A 22,258-nucleotide genomic window follows, 5' to 3' on the forward strand; every position below is an offset into this window, starting at 1 on the left:
GCGAGGTTGGTGGAGGAACGGAGTTGGGGGCGTTGTGGTGTATGGTGAGGGGTGGGGACGGTGGGTAGGGGGCGGGGTGAGGTTGGGAGAAGGGCAGAGCTGGGGCAGGCGGGGTGCTGTTGGGGGGGCGGGGCGTTGTTGAGGGGCGGGGTGTTGTTGGGGGGGTGGGGCGCTGTTGCGGGGGCGGGGCGCTAGTGGGGGCGGGGCACTGCTGGGGGGCTGGGCGCTGTTGCGGGGGCGGGGCGCTAGTGGGGGGCGGGGCGCTAGTGGGGGGCGGGGCACTGCTGGGGGGGCTGGGCGCTGTTGCGGGGGGGCGGGGCGCTGTTGCGGGGGGGCGGGGTGGTTAGCGGGGCACTGCTGGGGGGGCGGGGCGCTGTTGCGGCGGGGCGGGGCGCTGTTGCGGGGGGGCGGGGCGCTGTTGCGGGGGGGCAGGGCGCTGTTGCGGCGGGGCGCTGTTGCGGGGGGGCGGGGCGCTGTTGCGGGGGGGCGGGGCGCTGTTGCGGGGGGGCGGGGCGCTGTTGCGGCGGGGCGGGGCGCTGTTGCGGCGGGGCGGGGCGCTGTTGCGGCGGGGGCGGGGCGCTGTTGCGGGGGGGGCGGGGCGCTGTTGCGGGGGGGGCGGGGCGCTGTTGCGGGGGGGGCGGGGCGCTGTTGCGGGGGGCGGGGCGCTGTTGCGGAGGGCGGGGTGGTTAGCGGGGCCTGTCCACTGGGCCGCGCTGTCGAGTTTGACATTTCCCGGTTTTCCCACACCCATGAGCTGGTGAGACAGAGACGGAAGACGGGCGGCAGCGGGTTTGCCGCTGGGTTTCTGACCCACCGATGGCGGAGACGAAGATAATTTACCACATGGATGAGGAGGAGACGCCGTACTTGGTGAAAGTGGCGGTGCCGCCGGACCGGGTCACTCTCGGTCACTTCAAGCAGGTTCTTAACAACAGGCCGAGCAGCAGCTTTAAATTCTTCTTCAAGTCCATGGACCTTGACTTCGGGTGAGTTCCGAGCCCTCTCACCCCCCCCGAGGTCGGCCTCTGGCCACTGCTCTCCGATGGGTTGGGAGTGTGGCCGTTTGTGGAGGGGGCCCCGGCTTCCTGCAGGGGGACCGGGCGGGGTTTTGTGAGGGATCACTGGGTGAAATGGGGGGGATTTGGACAAAGCTGATTGTGTGAGCTACCCTCTGTTCGGTATTATTTGCCCGCATGTGTTTCTGGTGTAAACCGCAGCTTGTTTACCCGGTGACCCGGCCAGCACATATTCATTCACCTTTCAACCACCAGCACCAGAAACACGCTCCAGATCCATTCATTCATTGTTGGGTCTTGGATCTGATGAGCCAAATGGCGGCTGCATTTGTTTACATAACATTGACTGCACTTGGACCAGAGAACCATGGCGGTTTACAGCACAGGAGGCCATTTGGCCCATTGCTTCAGGGACGGATTTTAGCTAAAAGAATCCAAAACGTAGCTTTTTCCTCCCCCATGGCTGTGTATCTTCCGATTCTAATATTTATCCAATTTACCCTTATAAAATGCAATGGTCTGCCATTCTACTACTCCCTATGGCAAAGAATTTCACAATTCTAACAGTGTAAGGGAATTTCTCCTGACCTGTCTCCTCACTCTGGGAGAATTTAAAATTAATAACCCCTCAGCATTGATTCCCCAACCATTGGGAATACGTTCCCTTTTCACTCTATCAAACCTTAAGAAATTCAAAAACACGACTAAATCCCCTCGTGGCCTGGTGGAAACAGTCTTGGTATCTCTAGTCACTCCTCATAACAATAGTGTCTCAATTCTGGCATCATCCTCTTTATTTAAAGACTTCCATTTATGTAACACCTTTTACAACCTCCGGGTCTCCCAAAGGACTTTTGAGCCAGTTAAATAATTTTGGAGTGTGGTCATTGTTGTAATGTAGGAAATTTACCAGCAATTTGTATGAAGAAGCAACATCCCACAAATAACAATATGATAATTATTCAATTTGTTTTCATGAAATAAAAACAGGAAATGCTGAAACTTAGGTGTGGCAGTATCAGAATTGAAAGGTCACAGACATTCTCTGTTTTTCTCTCCACTGATGCTGCCAGATGTGCTGAGTATTTCCAGTCTTTTCTGTTTTTATTTCAGATTTCCAGCATCTAATATTTTGCTTTTCAATCCGTTTTTAATGATGTTGGTTGCGAGAAAAATGTTGATACCCGTGCCTTAGAACAACTGTGTGAGACATCAGACAGTGCCTTGGTTTAACATCTAACGTGAAAGATTGACATCTCTGGCAGTACAGCACTCCCTTAGTACTGGTTTGAAAGTGTCAGCCTGGATTATGGGACTCGAGTCTGCATAGTAGGACTTGAACCCATGACCTTGTCACTCGGGGATGAGAGTGCTACCCACTGAGCCACAACTTTGGATGCTACCTAAGTCCCCAGAACTCATTGTTTTGCACAAATTTATCATTTTTTTCTTTCCACTGTATGTTACACCCCATTTTAAAAACACATTTGTAATATCTTCACTCAGGCTTCCCTTTCTGGTGTCTGTGTTTTACCAACTGAGAAACAGCTGACACAAAAAATAGAAATAATGAAATGTACAGGTTGTCAGGGAGTAGGGTCTCAAACTACGTGACCGTCAATCTTCTTCCAATCCAACAATGCTTTATAAATGTTGCGGTCTCCCGGATCGGTACCCGACAGAATTTTATAAGGAATTTGCGGCGGACCTGGAACCATATCTGTTGGGGGCATTTAATGAAGCACTGGAGAAGGGGTGTTGCCGGAGACGATAAAGCAGGCAGTAATCACACTAATCCCAAAAAAAGGAAAGGATCCGGTGGAATGTGGGTCGTATAGACCCATATCACTATTGAACACGGATGTGAAAGTATTGGCTAAGTTTTTGGCAGGGAGGACGGAGGATTGTGTCCCGTGAGTGGTAGCAGAAGCTCAAACAGGCTTCGTGAAGGGCAGGCAGCTCGTGAGTAATATAAGGTGGCTGTTGAATGTGGTGATGAATTCATCGAGAGTTCTGGTACCAGAGGTGGTGATGTCCATGGACGCGGAGAAAGCATTTGATCGGGTGGAGTGGCGGTACTTGTTCAAAGTTTTAGGAAAGTTTGGGTTTGGGCCGAGATTTGTGGCACGCGTGCGGTTGCTGTATGTGGCGCCAAGAGCGAGGGTGAGGACGAATGATGTGAGCTCACAAAGCATTGACTTACACAGCGGTATGAGGCAGGGGTGCCCGCTGTCGCTGCTGCTGTTTGCGCTGGCCATAGAGCCATTGGCGATGGCTCTCAGGGGGTCGGCAGAGTGGCAGGGGATAATGAGGGGACAGAGCGAGCATCAGGTGTCGCTCTATGCCGATGACCTCTTACTGTATGTTTCGGATCTGTTGGAGAGTATGGGAAGGATTATGCGCTTGTTGGGGAGGTTTGGAGGGTTCTCGGGATACAAGCTGAATGTAGGGAAAAGCGAGGTATTCCCGGTGAATGAGCTGCCACAGCGGGCTAATTTAGGGGGAATGCCATTTACGGTAGCGAGGGATAGGTTTAGGTACTTGGAGATTCAGGGAGCGAGGGAATGAATGGTGCTCCATAAGTGGAACTTAACAAAGCTGGTGGAGGAGGCCAGGGAGGATCTTAAGAGGTGGGATACGCTGCACTTAACGTAGGTGGGGAGGGACCAAGTGGTGCAAATGAATATTCTGCTGAGTTTCTTGTTTATCTTTCAGGCTCTCCCGATCTTTATACCAAAGGCCTTTTTTCGGAAATTGGGCACAATCATCTCTGACTTTGTATGGGCGGGGAAGGTGCCAAGGGTGGGGAGGACCCTGCTACAGAGGGCAGAGGCAGCGGGCGGGCTGGGGGCGGGGGGGGGGGGGGGGGGGGGGGGGGGGGGGCGCGTGGTGTTGGCGTTGCCAAACTTGCTTCGTTATTATTGGGCAGCGAATGTGGACAAGGTGGGGGATGTTTGTGATCGTGTTTGAGGAGCTGTTCGTCGCAGGCGGTTGGAGGGAGGGGGGTTGAAGAAGGGGGAAATCTGTACAGACTATAGTTGATTGTTGGGAAGTATGTTTCCCAGGGTGTTCATTTGCTGTAACCTGCTTTGATACAAGTTTGAATAAAATGCGTTTTTTAAAAACATGTTGCGGTCTCGGGGTAAGGTCTGGAATCAGATCAGGTGAAGACACACTTTGTAGGCCAGGTGACAATCAGCCGAACTGGCTAAACATGGCGAATGCTCATCCAATCATAATTAAATGTAATATATTTACTCCAATATATTAGGCATGCTAGTACAGTCTATAGTCAATGTAAATATACTCAAATTTGAGATCAGGGCGTCACCTGTTTAACTAACAGTACACTGTGTTACTGAAAATCAGAATTAACACACAGTAGAAGCCATTTCACCTATCGTGTCTGTGCTAATGTTTGATCTTCAACTATCCACAATAACCCCATTTCATAGAATGATATAAGGAGGCCATTTGATCCATTGAGCCTGCGTTGGTTCTTTTGCTGAACAATTCTTCTAGTCCCACTCTTTTCTTCCCCCCCTCCTTCGCCACACCATTGCAATTTATTTCTTCAGGAATTTATCTACTTGTTTATATTCCTTTATTATTTAAAAAGTACTTATCCAATTCCCTTTTAAATTATGTTCTTGGATATTTTCTCCCTTCTGACATTCTTTTTACACCTAGCACCTATTTAACCTGCACATAATTAATTTAATTTGAATAGTTCTTCACTCTGCTATTTTATTTCACTTTATTTATCTGGGCTAGATTTTTCTAGAATTTACAGTGCAGAAGGAGGCCATTCGGCCCATCGAGTCTGCACCGGCTCTTGGAAAGAGCACCTCCTTCAGCTCGCAACTCTACCCTATCCCCGTAACTAAGTAACCCTACCTAACCTAAGGGCAATTTATCATGGCTAATCCACCTAATCCTGCATATATTTGGACTGTAGGAGGAAGCCGGAGCACCCAGAGGAAGCCCATGCAGACATGGGGAGAACGTGCAGACTCCGCACAGACAGTGACCCAAGCCGGGAATCGAACCTGGGACCCTGGAACTGTGAAGCAATTGTGCTAACCATTATGCTACTGTGCTGCCCTAGTTTCAACGGTATATCTCAGTCGATTAGCTGATCTTTGGCCTGGTACCTTGAGTTGAGGATCCACTTTTTGTCTATCTGTTTTCATTGTAAACCTTGATTAAAAATTTCCCCAGCTCTTCCACCTTTAGGGGTCTCACTAATCCTGCTTATTACCCACATTATTACTGCAAATGTTGCTGTATTCCAATCTGGGCCAGGATTGATGACTCCTCATCTCGTTGCACATGTAACGACACACCTGCCTGCCAGTCGCATCCTCCAGTTCTTTCCCGTTGTTGGTTGGTCTAAATGTTCTCTCGATACAATAACGAGTTCAGCTAGACTGTGTGCGTACCCCATCATCAACAAACCTTTCCTTTCTAGAGCTGTAATTTATGGCAGCCCCCTATTTCTGCTTTTCCTTCAGTATTTCTCTCAGAGACATTGTAGCCAGAAATATTTCATTTCCAATCTTGCCCTGGCTGAAGTCAAGTTTTCTTCCAAGGCCGTCAAATTATGACCCTTCATTAGTTTTCATTACTTTTCCTTACACTGACAAGCTTTTTTCTTTTCCTTAATCTCTCTCTAATCCACCTGACAGTACATCTCACCATACTCTTCTTTGGGTGAATCTGCCTCCCAGGTGGACGTTTAGGCTCCAGTTTTGATTAGGAGAAGGGGCATTGCACCTGGTGTTCTGGGCCAATCTCATGACCAACATCACTTGAACATTTATCTGGTTTGAAAGCTGCCACATAAATGAAGTCTTTCTTTCTCATACCACAGGGGAATGGGGATCTCCGTTGAATCCAATCTAGTCTAGAAAATCAAGAATTATAGACTGGTCAGCCTGACGTTGGTAGTCGGGAAAATGTTAGAGGACATTAAAAAATATTTAATAATAAAGCAGTTGGAAAACAGTGGCAGGATCAGACAGAGTAGACATGGATTTATTAAAGGGAAATCATGCTTGGCAAATCTGCTGGAATTCTTCGGGGATATAACCACTAGAGTTGATGAGGGAGAGCCAGTGGATGTGGTTTATTTGGATTTGCAGAAGTGGTTAGCGTGTAAAATTAAAGTGCATGGGATTGAGGGGAAGTGCATTCAGATGGATCGAAAACTGGTTGGCAGACAGGAAAAAGAAAGGAAGAATAAATGGGCCTTTTGCCAACTTAAAGGCAGTGGCTAAAGAGGCACTGCAGGGATAGATGCTGGGACCCCAGCTATTCACAATATATATTAATGATTTAGATAAGTGACCAAAATGTGATTTCTCCAAATTTGCAGATGACACCAAGTTGGGTGGGAGGGTGAGCTGTGAGGATGATGCAGAGATCCTTCAGTATAATTTGGACAAGTTGAGTGAATTGGCAAATTAATGGCCGATACAGTATACTGTGGATAAATGTGAGGTTATCCACTTTGGTAGCAAAAACAGGAAGGCAGATTATTATCTGAATGGCTATAGATTGAGAGGGAAATGAGCAACGAGACCTGGGAGTCCTTGTACGCCAGTCGTTGAAGGTAAACATGCAGGTACAGCAGGCGATAAAGAAGGCAAATGGTTTGTTGGCCTTCATAGCGAGAGAATTGGAGTACAGGAGTACATGTCTTGCTGCAATTATGCAGGGGCTTTGTGAGACCACACCTGGAATATTGTGTGCAGTTTTAGACGCCTTATTTGAGGAAGGATATTCTTGCTGTAGAGAGAGTGCAGAGAAGGTTTACTAGACTGATTCCTGGGATGGTGGGACTGACATTTGGGGAGGGATTGAGTTAGGATTATATTCGCTGGATTTAGAAGAGTGACGGGGGGGCTCTCATTGAAACCTATAAAATTCTAACAGGATTATACAGGGTAGATGCAGTAAGGATGTTCCTAATGGCAGGGAGTCCAGAACCAGGGGTCACAGTCTGAGGATATGGGGTAGACCAGGGGTGGGCAAACTTTTCCGTGCAAGGGCCACATTCAGAAATTCACAATTTTAAAGGGCCGCATAGTATATTAATTAATAGTCCCGGTTGTAACCAATTAGCGTGCGGCATATACCTCAGTGCTTCCCCCGGCGGCATCCTGCCTTTAGCCCTCTTTTTGTCTACTTTTCAAAAATGGCGCTTCACCCGGTTATGATTCTGGGCGCCTCACATAGAACACAGAACAGGCCCTTCGGCCCTCGATGTTGTGCCGAGCAATGATCACCCTACTCAAGTCAACGTATCCACCCTATACCAGTAACCCAACAGCCTCCCCCCATTAACCTTATTAAAAAAAACATAAAAAATTGGGCCGTAGTTTGCCTACCCCTGGGGTAGACCATTTAGGATTGAGATGATTGGATGATCATCTATGATTGTGCTGAAAGGCGGAGCAGGCTTGAAGGGCCTACTCATATTTCCTATATTTCAATTCCAGCTGATGTCCTAATGTGCACCTTTAATGGATCAGGAATGCTGGCTGATGTTTGCTCTTGGTATAATTGTGGGTGGGGTGGGAGTATTGAGCCCTGAACCCAGACTGTCAATATACCTGGAATCTTCCCATCTGTAGGGGTCAGTTAGATTCTGCTTTTATCCCCCAGCGCCTCGGGGGCGAAACCAGCTACAGTGCTGATAATAAAGGAAACACACTTTCGGGAGGGCTGGGAACAGAACAAGCTTGTGTGTTGGTCATTTTACTCTCTCCGTCACCCTTTCCTGGGTCTTAAATCTTTCAGTACTGGTCAGTGATACAGTGGTGGACAGGGTGCCAGTAAGTGTTGAAGAAACCCACATATGTCCTTGCATGTCAGCGAGAATTGGGGCAAAGTTCAGTAACATGACATGCAGCAGAAGTGCAAGTCAGAGTCCACCTGTCCTTTACACAGTTTGCCAGCATGATTTAATTTTCAATCATTTCTCGAAGGTATTAATGTTTGTCTAAAATCTTCATAAATTTATAATACTTAAACTATTTATTAATAATGCCTCTGTTGGTTTATTTTTTTAAACAACAATTTTAATGAGGTATTTTTGGCATTACAAGTAACAACAGTATAAAAACAGTGTACAAAGAACAATAAACATAGTGCTAACACCGACACCCGTCCCTCCAAGACCCGCCTATTTAACCCCCTATTCGAGGCTACCCTAGCCCCCCCCCCCGGCTGACGATTAATGCTCCGCAAAGAAGTCGATGAATGGTTGCTACCTCTGCACGAACCCTAACACTGACCCTCTCAGGGCGAACTTAATCTTCTCCAGGCCGAGAAAGCTCGCCATGTCGGTTAACCAGGCCTCTGACTTTGGGGGCTTTGAGTCTCTCCAAGCTAATAATAGCCGTCACCGGGCTACCAGGGAGGCAAAGGCCAGAACATCTGCCTCTTTCTCTTCCTGGACTCCCGGATCTTCCGACACCCTAAAAATCGCCACCTCTGGACTCATTGCCACCCTTGTTTTCAATACTCTGGACATGCCGTCTGCAAACACCTGCCAATATCCCCTAAGTTTTGGACATGACCAGAACATGTGAACATGGTTCGCTGGTCCGCCTGCACATTTTACACACCTGTCTTCCACCCCAAAGAATCTGCTCATCCGGGCCACTGTCATATGGGCCCGATGTACCACCTTGAATTGATCAACCTGAGTCTTGCGCACATAGCGGTCACGTTGACTCTGCTCAACGCGTCCTCCCATAAGCCGTCCTCCATCTCTTCCCCCAAGCTCCTCTTCCCACTTACGCCTCAGCTCCTCGATCTGCGTCTCCTCCGCCCCCATTAGTTCTTTGTAGATGTCCGAAACACTCCCCTCCCCCACCCATCCCCTAGACACTACCCTATCCTGGATCCCCCTTAGTGGCAGGAGTGGGAAGGATGATACCTGCCTGTGCAGAAAGGCCTGCATCTGTAAATATCTGAAGTCATTCCCTCTTGCCAACCCAAACTTCTCCTCCAGCGCCCTCAAGCTAGGGAAGCTCCTTTGTTGGTTTATTTAGTAAAAGGAGTTTCCATTTGAAGATTACTTACAAATTTGGAAATCTTTGGTTTGCAAATACGTGAACAGATTTGTGTTCCATCTCTGAGCATTCTTCAAAGCACCATTGACAGAACAAGTCATATCAAAAAGAACTTGAATTTATATAACATCTTTAACATCAAGGTCCCAAGTTGCTTCACAGGAACATCACCACACATTGAAAGATGTAAAGAGATAATAGGACAGGTGAACCAAAATCTTGTTCAAATAGGTAGGTTTTAAGGTGTGTCTTAAAGGAGGAGTGAGAAAGTGAGAGAGAGCGAGAGAGAGATGTAGAGAGGTGTTAGAGATTCAGGGAGAATCTTGGCAGTCAAAGGCATGACTGCCAGGTTGAAACGATTAATATCGGGGCTGTGCCAAGAGGTCAGAATTGGGGAGAACGCAGGGCAGCACGGTGGCGCAGTGGGTTAGCCTTGCTGTCTCACGGTGCCAAAGTCCCAGATTCGATCCCGGCTCTGGGTCACTGCCCGTGTGGAGTTTGCACATTCTCCCCGTGTCTACATGGGTTTTGCCCCCACAACCCAATGATGTGCAGGGTAGGTGGATTGGCCACGCTAAATTGCCCCTTAATTGGAAAAAATGAATTGGGTACACTAAATTTAACAAAAAAGAATTGGAAGAACACAGAACCCGGAGGATTGTAGGACTGGAAGAGGTTACAAAGATGGAGGCAAAACCGTGGAGGAAATTGAACACCAGGATGAGGATTTAAAGTTTGAGGTATTACTGGACCCGTGCCATTGTAGGTCAGTCAGCAAAGAGGTGATTGGGACTTGGTTCAAATTGTATTCAGCCAAGCCTTTGCCACAAACATTCAGCAATGACATTAAAAGTGCCATAATCCTCTGATACAAACGAGGCCGTTCTAACTTTTCTACCTCCCTTCCCATGATTATGATCAACCCCATAGTTATTGACTAGTGCAGTCTTTGCACAGTATGGGGCTGGCACCAATGTTTGTGATTCATAATTTACAAACGGAATTTGCAGTGGGGGTGCATCTGCAAGTTGTAAGTAATATGTAGTTAGTTACATTTTTAGTTTGCGAAGTAAAGCACGGGAAGTTTTTTTAAAAACGTATTTTATTACAAACATGTATCAAAACAGATTACAGAAATAAACACTCCGGGAAACATACTTTACAACAATCAACTATACCTGGGCAGCAAGGTAGCATTGTGGATGGCACAATTGCTTCACAGCTCCAGGGTCCCAGGTTCGATTCCGGCTTGGGTCACTGTCTGTGCGGAGTCTGCACATCCTCGCCGTGTGTGCGTGGGTTTCCTCCGGGTGCTCCGGTTTCCTCCCACAGTCCAAAGATGTGCAGGTTAGGTGGATTGGCCATGATAAATTGTCCTTAGTGTCCAAAGTTGCCCTTAGTGTTGGGTCAGGTTACTGGGTTATGGGGATAGGGTGGAGGTGTTGACCTTGGGCAGGGTGCTCTTTCCAAGAGCATGTGCAGACTCGATGAGCCGAATGGCCTCCTGCACTGTAAATTCTATGATATACAGTCTGTACAATTTCCCCTAGGGAACACCCTCCAGACCTTTCTTGAAAAGTACCGAACCTGCAGATACCTGAACTCACTCCCCCTCAGCAGCTCTACCCTCTCCCTTCACTCCTCCAAATACAAATCCCTCACCTTGACCAACCCCACTTCCCTCCATCTATATACTAACAACCCCCCCCCCCCGGATCAAACCCATGATTCTCGCACAGCGGCATTAGCACCGACATCCCTTGCACCCTAAAATGCTTCCTTAGCTGATTCCATATCTGCACCGTGGACTGCACCACTGGGCTCCTTGAATACCTACTCCGAGCCATTGGCAACGCTGCTGTCACCATAGCCCTCAAACTAAACCCTTTACAAGATTCCTCCTCCATCCTAACCCACTCTACCCCTGCATCCTAACTCACTCTACCAGCATGGTGAGTTGATGCCACAAGTAATGCCTGTTTCCATTGGAACTGTATTGGAGAGCTTTGATTTGATGCCTACCCCGTCCAATGTAACCTTCCAATGTTTGTTGGTTGCATAAGTTGCAACTCTTCATATGCGAGTCCTTTTTGTTATCTTGTGAGTGACACTCTTTGAGGAACCACGGATGAACCAAGTTAGACAGCTCCTGGAAAAATGCCAAGACCTGACCAGGGCCGTTGGAATGTAAGGGAGAAACTTCGCTGCCCTGAGAAATTAATTGCAATGATTCGATACTTCCACAAAGACATGGGTGTCCTGAATGATGGTGAGTCCTCTGACCCATTCCCAGCCACGAATGGAGTTAAACAGGGCTGCATGCTCGTGCCAAACGTCTTCAGGTTTTTCTTGGCCATGCAACCAGATGCCTTCCATGATGGTGATCCTGGCAATAAAATTAGTGTTCAATCTGATACAACTCCAGGCAAAGACCAAGGTCTCCAAGGGCATACTTCCTGTTTGCTGATGACTGTGCACTAGCTACTGTTTCAGGATTTGGACATGCAATGTAGCAGGAACTTGTTCTCCAATGCATGCGGAAACTTGGGATATATGATCAGCACAAAGAAACGTAGTCATGTAACAGCCTGCTCCAGGAAAGCCCTAACTTGAGCCTAATGTTTCTGTTCATGACCAGAACTTGTCAAGTTCACTTATCTTGGAAGAACTATCTCAAGCTGTCTATGTTGGCAACTAGACACGGGAAAGAATTGGCAAAACAATTGTAGTTTTCAGCAGACATCAAATATCAGTCTGGGAACGAAGAGGAGTAAGTCTGCCTGTCAAACTAGAAGTCTACAAGAGAAATAGAAATCGTCCTGCCAATTCTGTTTTACGTGTGCGAGACTTGAACTGTGTATCAGAGTGATGTCAAAGACCTTAACCACTTTCACTTGAGGGGCCTTTTGAAGCTTCTGAAGATAGGTGGCAGGACAAAATACCAGACACAGGTGCTCACCCGAGCCAATGTGCCAAGTGTCCACACCATATTGAGACAGTCACAACTGAGTTGGGCTGGCCACTAAGTCCGAATGTCTGAATTAACCGAGTGAATCCCTTGCATGAGTCTGGGGTATGCTGTCATGCCAGTCAAAAGAAGCACTTCATGGACATTCTGAAGTTTCACTTAGGAGTTTTGATTTTTACTTCCTGGGCAAATCTCACCCATGATTGCTGCACCTGGCACAACCAAATATAAAATAGTGCAACCTCTTTTGAAGGCAAATACATATCAGAAACAGAGAGAAAATACAACCAGAAGATATCCCAAACCAGCAACTCATCCAAAACCCAAACATGTGGTGACCTGTCCAATTTACAGCAGAACCGTATCGGTGCAGATGAGCCTTAATAATCCCGTGTGCCCACTGGAACCCTACCAAATACCAAAAATGATGGTGTTTCATGGTTGGCACGCATTGATGGTTGCATAGGAGTTGGGGGACACTGTCTTTATTGTGGGAGAGATGATGTACATTTACATTCACTCTATTGATTGCTCATGTTAATGTTCAGACATGGCTCAACTTGCAGGATCAGCTGGTCCTCCATCTCATGCAGTGTAAAAGGACATTGCTCTTGCAGACCCTATAAAATGCACCCCATAATATGCAATGTAAATCTGGGCTGGCAATAACACTTGGTGACTTGCTTTCTTGGAGGGCAACTGGCACGAGGGTACAGTCTCTAGAAAAGTGACCAATCACTTAGGACTAAGATGAGCAGAAATCACTTCATTCAAAAGGGCTATGAATCTTTGGAATTCTCTACTTCAGACGGTTGTGGATGTGCCACCATTGAATACATTTAAAGCGGGTGGCACAGCAGCATAGTGGTTAGCACTGTTGCTTCACAGCACCAGGGTCCCAGGTTAGATTCCTGGCTTGGGTCACTGTCTGTGCGGAGTCTGCACGTTCTCAGTGTGTCTGCGTGGGTTTCCTCCGAGTCCTCCAGTTTCCTCCCACACGCCCAAAAGACGTGCTTGTTAGGTGAATTGGATATTCTGAATTCTCCCTCCGTGTACCCGAACAGATGCCAGAGTGTGGCAACTAGGGGATTTTCACAGTCACATCATTGCAGTGTTAATGTAAGCCCACTTGTGACAATAAAGATTACTATTATTAAGCTGGCACTGATGTGTTTTAGCTCGGGGAATTAAGGGATATGGGGAGCAGGTGGGGAAATGACTGGAATCCCAAGATCAGCCATGATATTGAATGGCAGACCAGGCTTGATGGGCTATGTGGTGTATTCTTTCTTTGCATTCTGTGTGATTAATGAGGAGAAGGACAATTGCAAGCAGGGATGAATGGATGATGGGGTGGTGGGCACTTAATCCTGGATGGGGGTTTTCAGAGGCCTTAGAATGCGACGCAAGACTTCCACAGGCACGGATTGGTCACTGGTGGAGACTATGGTGTAGTACCTGGTGGACGGCAGTTGCAGTAAACAGACTGCCCGATTGGTTTAGACATGTTCAGAGGTACAGTTCACCATGTGATTTGAGATCGGCTGTGATAGATACGGCAGTTAAGCTGCTTCAGGATGGTGGAGCATGGATTTTGGGAGCACCAAAAGGGTGCAGCTGTGCAGTCTCGAGTATTGAGATGTATGCAGAAAGGGGTGGGCAGGCCAGTGAGGACAGCATATGAGAAAGCCTGTTAGTGATGGCAGCATCTAACTCTCATTCAACTCTTTGTTACTTGTCACTTGTTTTCATGTTGTTTAAAACTAGGAAGGAGAGAGCACATCAAGTGGAGGTGAAGAGGGCATGGATAGTTTAACAATGAAGCTGTGTTCTAATTGTTTCGGATTCATTTCCTACAGTTAAAATTCAAGAACTAGCTTCCTGTGAATGAAAATCTAATTGATGGATCACACTGGGAAGGGCTGGGCGCTGTTGCAGGGGAGGTGGAGTGGCCAGGGACCCATTACATCAGTACACAAACACATTCAGATCAAATATTTCTGGAAATGAAGCATTGGCAGCAGCTGCTAGGTTGGTGGTAGGAATGCGGGGTAGAGAGAGTAAGAGCACTGAATTTTATTTTACATGAATGTATGAAGTAAAATGATGTAAGTGCACAAGAAAAACATCCTTTGTGATCATAACGATGGAGGCAAGTGACCTATAGAAAGACCATGAGCAGGGATTGGAATACTGTGGCCACAGAATCAATTATAGATGCTATGTAAAAATAGAGTGCCTGCAGCAGCCGCTCTACTGGAGTTTGGGGAGTTAGCAGTTTATTGTTCTTCACCTTTGGTTTGCTGTTTTAACTTGGCCTCCTGCCTCTCTCTGATTTTGATGTGATTGTGGTAGGATGTTGGGGGGTGTGTCATATTCTTGAGGGAGATTTGGGACAGGGAATGCTGTGTTGTGGATGCATTTTATCTCTTTTGGCACTTTGCCCAAGTGACAATTCTTTGTGTGATTCTGGATAGTGCAGCATCAGGCTGTTCGACTACATGGGCCTTCTTACCTTGATTCTGATTTATACATATCCATTTTAGTTCATGGGGAGTCTTTGCCAGACTTCCTTATAAATTCAAAACCAATAATAGCCCGCTTGCCTTGAACATCTCCACACCTTTTCATCAAAGTCATGTTGCTGCCTTCTGCTCTCCAACTTGCAGTTGTCTGTCACTAACAATCTTACACATACCGTAGAAGCTCAGATTATAAACATATTCCTGATGCTTTTCAAGATACTTTCAGTGACCACTCTTAACCCGACTCTATACTGTGATGCTCAGAAACAGCGTGAAAAGCTTGCAGTGAAAGGAGTCACAACCACAGTCCAGATGGCTGAAACTTCATCCTGCTTTTAAAAACAAGTTTGAAGCCAATTTCTTCATTTTCTTTGTCTCCTTCGATCTCTTGAGACTGTGCGAGGGAGAGCAACAACAACAACTTCTATGTAATACCTTTTTATGAGATTCCTCACAGTGCTGCTGCACTGGAGCAATTATCAAACAATATTTGACACCATGTCACTTCGAGATAATCGAACAGGTGGTCAAAAGCTTTTAATTCGTTCACGGGATGTGAGCGTTGCTGGAAGGTGGAAGGTATTTATTGTCCATCTCTAATTGCCTTTGCCTTTGAATGCAACACTGGTATACAAGGCCACTTCAGAGGGCAGTTAAAAGCCAGCCATGTTGCTGTGGGTTTGGAGCCACATGTAGGCCAAACTAGTTAAGACATTAGACTCCCTTATCCAGAGGCACGAATGAACCCAATGCATTTTTGTGGCAGTCCAGTAATTTCATGATTACCATTATTCATGCTAGCTTTTTATTTCATGTTTACTTAGTTAATTTAGTTTAACTTTGCCAATTACTAAAGTGTGATTTGAACTCTAGTCTCCAGACCTTTACGCGAGGCTTGTGGATCACTAGTCCAGTAATATAATCACCATGCCACAGTACTCCAAATATGTAGGTTTTAAAGGACATCTTAAAGGAAGAGAGAGAGAAGAGAGCTTTATGAAGAGAATTCTAGAATTTGGGGTCAAGGCAGCTGATGGTGAAATTATGAAAATTGGGGAGGTGGAAGAATGCAGAGATCTTGGAGGGTTGTAAGGCTGGAGGAGGTGACCGAGATAGGGAGGAGCGAGGTCATTGAGGAATTTGTAAGTGATGAGAATTTAAAATTTGTTGTGTTACACTATTTGGAGCCAATATAGCTCAATGAGCACAAGGCTAATTTTCTGCCAGTTCCACATGAGGAGCATAAGTCAAGTATGGAGCTGATACAGAATTATCCTGTCCTCCCCTTGATATGGCTGCACAGCCTACCTTGCGCAATGGATTAGGAATCCTTCAAAGCAGGGATTGAATCCACATTCCCAAACAACAGGACAGAGTGCATATAAAGAGAGACAAAACCTGAAATATCCTAGAAATATGGCAGCTCAACAACATGTGGAAGAAGGAAAGACATATTAACATTTTGGTTGTGGCCCGTTTATCAGAATGTCCATTGCAATATGCTGAAGAGCAACTAAAGATTGACAATAAATGCTGCCTTGTCCGTGACACCCATATATATATAAATGTTAAAAATTCAGCACAACTGAATTTGAACAAGTCCTTTAAACAACAGAAATTTGGCAAGACATGAACTTGGTGATGCTCGTGTGGAAGATTAAAAATTGGGAGACGTCAGAGATTGGGGAAGAACAGCAAAACAGCCCAGATGATGTCAGCTGGCTGGATCTGCATATTTACAGAGAACCCCATTGAGTTGAAGGCAGGTGTCCCCCCTGCCTGCAGTTTAAATTTACAATTGGTCAAATCAAGAAGGGAAAGAAGTTGATAAGTGCCCTTTCCATTTCTGCCAGGGGAAGTTAAATTCATCCTCCGTATTTGAGCAGATTTAGTCTCTTTTGCAAGCTACATTGGTGTCTTGCTTCTGTGCTCTGCACCTTTTCAAGACGAGGCTAAGAGTAAACAGGAGTTTTTAAAACTGCTCACTTAACTTCTAAATGATGCCTGGCAAGGGGAGGGTAAGAAATATTTGAATGTAATGAAGACCCTTCCCTGGACTTCAGTTTTGGAATAACTATTGGCAACCAATGATGGCATCATTCATTCCTGGGGTGGTACAGACCAGATGCTCAGCATGCTCTGCCCAGTGTTGGGAAAACATCCGACACAGCACTAACTTGATCTTTCCATTCCCCGAGATTGCCAGGCAAATGCTAATTAGTGGAGCAGTGGTGCAGTTTTTGCTGTGCAAAGACAATGTTGGAAGTGTACAGCCTCATTTAGAGAGGATACTCCCTGCTGTGTGTAGCAGCTGTCTGCGCTGAATTTAAAATTGCTCCCTGTACAATTTCCATTTCCTTCTACGTAGTACATTAAGTAATTGTGTTCTAACTAGAAAAACAAATTATGTTTGCATGAGTTTTATTGGTTAGTATACCACAGTCAAAAAAGATTAGCCAGGGGCAGTTTATAATCTGTGAGCTTTGAAATGTGCCCTTTGACCCTAGTTGCCTGCACAGTAACAAATGGCCAGCTCTATTATTGAGGTGCCTTCAGCAAGTTGGAAAATAACCAGTTTGCTCACTGATTGTGGAAGTTAAGGCGAAGGGTTCAGGTCTGTAGTTCAGAACACTATATGGGGTGCGTGGTCACCCCCCCCAAAATATCTTGCATGTGATCAGTTAGTTTGAAATGCAGTCACTGTTATCAAGATAAATGTGGCTCTCATTTTGGAAACAGCAACATACCACAAACAAAGTGATAAGTGACCAATAAGTATTGTTTCTAAATGCTCTCGACTCTGATCAGACTTAGTGCCCATTTCTAGTTTCCCTGAGAAGGTGGTCATAGTAGTACTTCTTGTGCAATGGTGTTGGTGTTACAAAGGAATACCAATAAATTGGCCCAGCGGATGAGGAGGAACAGCAGGCCATATGTTCTGAAGCCAAAAGTGTGAGTTGGAGGTGATTGTATTACTTGCTGCTCTTGTCCTTCTTGGTGATAAGAGCTCAGGATTGAGAGGTACCGTCAAAGTAGCTTTGGTGAGTTGCTGCAGTACATCCACCAGTGTTTCTCAATGTACTTGGTGGAGGAGGGAGAGGGTGTATATTGTGCACCAATCTAGTGAACTGCTCTCTCCTGGTGGTCTCAAACTTGTGTTGTTGCGGCCATGCCCATGCAGAAGTGTGGCAAGTGTTCCGTCACACTGCTGACTTAAGCATCATGGATAAAACAGGCTTCGAGGAGTTAGGAAATGAGCAAGTTGCTGCCCAGTGCACAGTCATGTGGTACAGTAATGAGCATTGGGTTCTAACTGAGCTCAGTAACCTGTGTTAGGAAGTTGAAATGAAAAGAGTTGTAAAGATAGTTATGTAGTTGCACTGAGGACTTGAGATGCAGATTAGCTTAGCAGTAGCAGAGTGAAACTGAGACTTTGTTAAGCAAAGTGGAGCCTAGCAGTCTATTGGCCTAGATCATAGCTATGTCAAGTTTGCAAACAGTTTTTTCCCTCAGAATCGAGCTGTTGCGCCAAAAGCAGAAGAAACTGTCTGTGCTCGACCCCAGAAATTCTATTCTAAATTGGAAAAAAGTTTCCCAAAAGCAAGCTCGATTGGCTCATAGCCTTAAAACCTATGGGATATTGTTTAGGGAAAGGTGTATTCTTGGAGTTTAGGAAAGTAGCTAGATTAGTTTGGAGTGCATTTCAAGTATATTGTCTGGATAATCATTATTGTATTTAATTGTTGCCTTGTATGTTGTAAAGTTGAATAAAAGTTTTGCTATTTGAATAATTTACAAGAAGACTGACCATTTTCCTCTCCGGGTTTCATCTCTTTTCCCACATTTTTCCAAAACACAAAATAAACTTACGAACTGGCATTCCATGTTTCCCTTCTGGGATTTGGGATGGCCTTGCATTGAACATCAGCGGGGTTCATAATACTTGGCCCCAGCTACCTCTCCACACACCACTGACCTGTGCTCCCTCTAACTGTCCACCTGCTAATTTGGACAGTGTCCCCCCCCACGCTGTGCTGCATCAAGACTTCATATATTGTCAGTTCTGACAAAGGGTCACTGACCTGAACCATTAACTGTTTCACTTTCTCTGCCAACCTGCTGAGTATTTTCAGCATTCACAACACTTTGTTCTTGTAAATTTCAATGTCTTGTGTTGTGTGTTGTATTACATGCAGTGAGAGATTTGAAAGCTAGTAATGTCCAGAAACTTTGGAGCGACTGAACTGAATAGGTCAGTTGAAAATAGTGATTTGTGGTAGAAGCAGGTTGTAAATTGGCCCTTTACAGAGAGCTGCTGTGGCATTCTATATTGATGATTTATCAAAGCTATAAAGGGAGTTACTGCAGATACTGCATAACACAATCTCTTTCTACCCATTACTGAGAATGAGTGATTGTGGCCATGTGTGCTCACATTGATTTATCTTTTAAATATTCAGTCTGCATAACATCAGCGATTGAGCCTGTGTGTAACCAGCAGCTTAGCATGAGGAGGACGATAGAGTGTGGAGATCAGGTGCTTGCAAAATGCAGCAGTAAATTTAGCCAATCTATGAATCTTACCAGTAGTTATAAGCTCACAAAGAGCTCAATTTATGTGCTGTATTGATGGATGTAATGAGTGAGGGTGGAGTGGCTTGGGGACGGACTCATGGAGCGGGGAGGAGATAGGGAATGGTGGGAAGTGGGCAGTTTGATCCCAGCAGTCCTTCAACCATTTAAAAAAAAAACTATATTTATTTCAAAGGAAAACAATAAGAACGACACCACATTCCAACAAAATAGAGTTAACAGTTTGGACATTTTTTTCCTTTTTAGTCTTCCCCCGCAATGAACACCTCCTCAAATATCATCATGAACAGCCTCCACTTACCTCGAAGCCCTCTTCTGGCCTCCTTGAGGCAAACTTAATCTTTTACAACTGGAAAAACTCGTACTGGTCCACCCGCCAGGTCACAGGTGGTGTATCCGCCCTCCAATTCAAAATCCGTTTCTGGGCATTCGGAGAGGCGAAGGCAACGATATTGGCCCCCTTCTCCCCCCCCCAGCAGCTCCGGTACCTCCAAAACCCCAAAGATTACAACCTTGGAGTTCTGCTTCATCATGTCGGCTCCCACTATCCTCGATTAGGTCCCAAACATTGCCAGAAGCTCTCCAATGTCTCGCAACCGGGGCTGGTTTAGCACAGTGGGCTAAACAGCTGGTTTGCAATGCAGAGCAAGACCAGCAGCGCGGGTTCAATTCCCGTACCAGCCTCCCCGAACAGGTGCCGGAATGTGACGACTAGGGGCTTTTCACAGTAACTTCATTTGAAGCCTATTTGTGACAATAAGCGATTATTATTATTAACTCTTCTCCCCCCCCCCCGGTTAAACCTGTGGTTCCTATACAATGGTGTCAACACCGACATGTGTCCCAATTTAAAGGGCCTCCTCAACTGATTCCAGATCTTAATGGCCGACTCCACCACCGGACTCCCCGTATACTTCCTTAGAGCCAGTGGCAACGGGGCTGTCACCAGAGCTCTCAAACCTGAGCCCCTCCATCTCCAACCTGATCCACTCCCAAAGATGCACCTTCTCCACATTTGCTGCCCAATAGTACTGCATCAGGTTCGGGAGCACCAGCCCCCCCTCCCTGCCTCTCCTTTGTAGCAGGGCCTGTCACACCCTCCCTGCCCACACAAATTCCGAGACCAGCACCTCAAACCTTCCGAGTGAGGGGCTAACTCCATCACAAACTACTTGTAAAACTCCGCCGGAAAGCCATCCGGCCTCGGGGCCTTCCCTGACGGCATCCTACTAATGCACTCCATCACCTCCCTTAACCCCAACGGCTCCTCCAATGCCTGCCTGTCCTCCAACTCAGGGAACTCCAACCCAATGGTTCAACCATTTTACGCATCTGCAAACACTATGTCTGGAACACAAGGGTCCTCAGCTTAACTCGAGCCCTGTTTTAAAGGATCTGAATGATGTGACTTATCCACACCTTACCTAGTAGCTGAGTTGAGAATCTCTGCTGAGCTCTGCATTGAATGAAATCCCTATTTGCATTCATCACAGAAAGGGGTGATGGGAAGGCAGTGGCATAGTGGTGTTGTCACTGGACTAGTAATCCAGAAACCCAGTGTACTCTGGGATCCCAGGTTCAAATCCCGCTACTGCAGATGGTGAAATTTGAATTCAATGAAAAACCTGGAATTAAAAGTCTAGTGATGACGAAACTATTGTCGATTGTCGTAAAAACCCATCTGGTTCACTAATGTCCTTTATGGAAGGAAATCTGCCATCCTCACCTGATCTGGCCTATATCTGACTCCAGACCCACTGCAATGTGGTTGACTCTCAACTGCCCCTTCGAGGGCAATTAAGGATGGGCAATAAATGCTCCCATGAACGGGAAAAAAACGGGGGGAAAAAATCCCTACAGTGCAGGACGAGGCCATTCTGTGCCAACCCGCCAAAAGAGCACCTTCCTAGGTCCATTCCCCTGCCCTCTCCCGTAACCCCACACATTGATCATGGTCAATCCACCTAACCTGCACATCTTTGGAATCTAAAGAGACCTTGCTGTGTCATTTGGGATCCTTCAGTTAGAAACAATGTGTTCAGTACCTACTTTCAGATTCACTTGCCATGGAGCTCCTCACCTCTGCTAATCTTATCTGGGATCGTAATAAAGGCCTCCTGGAAGGGAATAAATCACTTAATTGCTCTTGATCAATGACCCTTGTTGGAAAATGTGAATCATAGAGTACAGAGAGGCCCTTCGGCCCATCAAGCCTGCACCAACAAAAAAATACCCAAATCTACATTAATCCCACTTCTCAGCACTTGGCCCATAGGCTTGAATGTCAGGTGGATTGGCCATGATAAACTGGCCATGCTCAGTGTCCCGATCCCACAGTTCACATCACAGGGGTTAAGACATTAACTGTTTTCTTGTTTTTTTAATGCATTTTATTCAGACTTGTATCAAAGTAGGTTACAGCAAATAAACATCCCGGGAAACATTCTTCCCAACAATCAACTATACAGTTTGTACAGATTTTTCTGTTTTTTTTCACCCCCCACCCCCTTGCGACGAACAGCTCCTCAAACACGGTCACAAACATCCCCCACCTTTTCTCAAACTCCCCTGCTGAGCATCTTAACTCATACTTTATCTTCTCTGACCGCAGGAAGTCATGCATGTCGCCCAACCATGCTGCTACCCCCGGTGGCGATGCCGTCCGCAACACCAGCAAAATTCGTCGCCGTGCAATCAGAGAGGCGAAAGCCAAGATATCGGCCTTCCTCCTCTCCATGAGCAGTGGGATCGGGACACTGAGCATGGCCAGTTTATCATGGCCAATCCACCTGACATTCAAGCCTATGGGCCAAGTGCTGAGAAGTGGGATTAATGTAGATTTGGGTATTTTTTTGTCGGTGCAGGCTTGATGGGCCGAAGGGTCTCTCTGTACTCTTCGATTCTATGATTCACATTTCCGACTTCTCTGAAACCCCAAATATCGCCACCAAAGGTTCCGGGGCCACTCCCTCCTCCACTATCCTGGCTAAGATCGCGAACACTCCCGCCCAGAATCTTCCCAATTTTTCTCAACCCCAAAACAAGTGCGCATGATTCGCTGGCCCCCGCCCA

General features: G+C 46.4%; 1 protein-coding gene across 2 annotated transcripts in view; it reads left to right on the forward strand.

Annotated features, from left to right (window-relative positions):
• The first annotated feature begins 684 nt into the window (after window positions 1–684).
• The window catches only part of LOC119979474 (segment polarity protein dishevelled homolog DVL-1-like), a 189,494-nt gene continuing 167,920 nt past the window's right edge, over window positions 685–22,258 (forward strand). For both annotated transcript variants that reach the window (XM_038821736.1, XM_038821738.1), the window contains exon 1: window positions 685–986. In XM_038821736.1, coding sequence (XP_038677664.1) covers window positions 817–986 — 170 coding nt within the window. In that variant the 5' untranslated portion in view covers window positions 685–816. The remainder of the gene's footprint in view (window positions 987–22,258) is intronic.

Source organism: Scyliorhinus canicula, chromosome 16 (genome assembly GCF_902713615.1).
Source record: "Scyliorhinus canicula chromosome 16, sScyCan1.1, whole genome shotgun sequence".
In the NCBI taxonomy this organism is placed as follows: domain Eukaryota; kingdom Metazoa; phylum Chordata; class Chondrichthyes; order Carcharhiniformes; family Scyliorhinidae; genus Scyliorhinus; species Scyliorhinus canicula.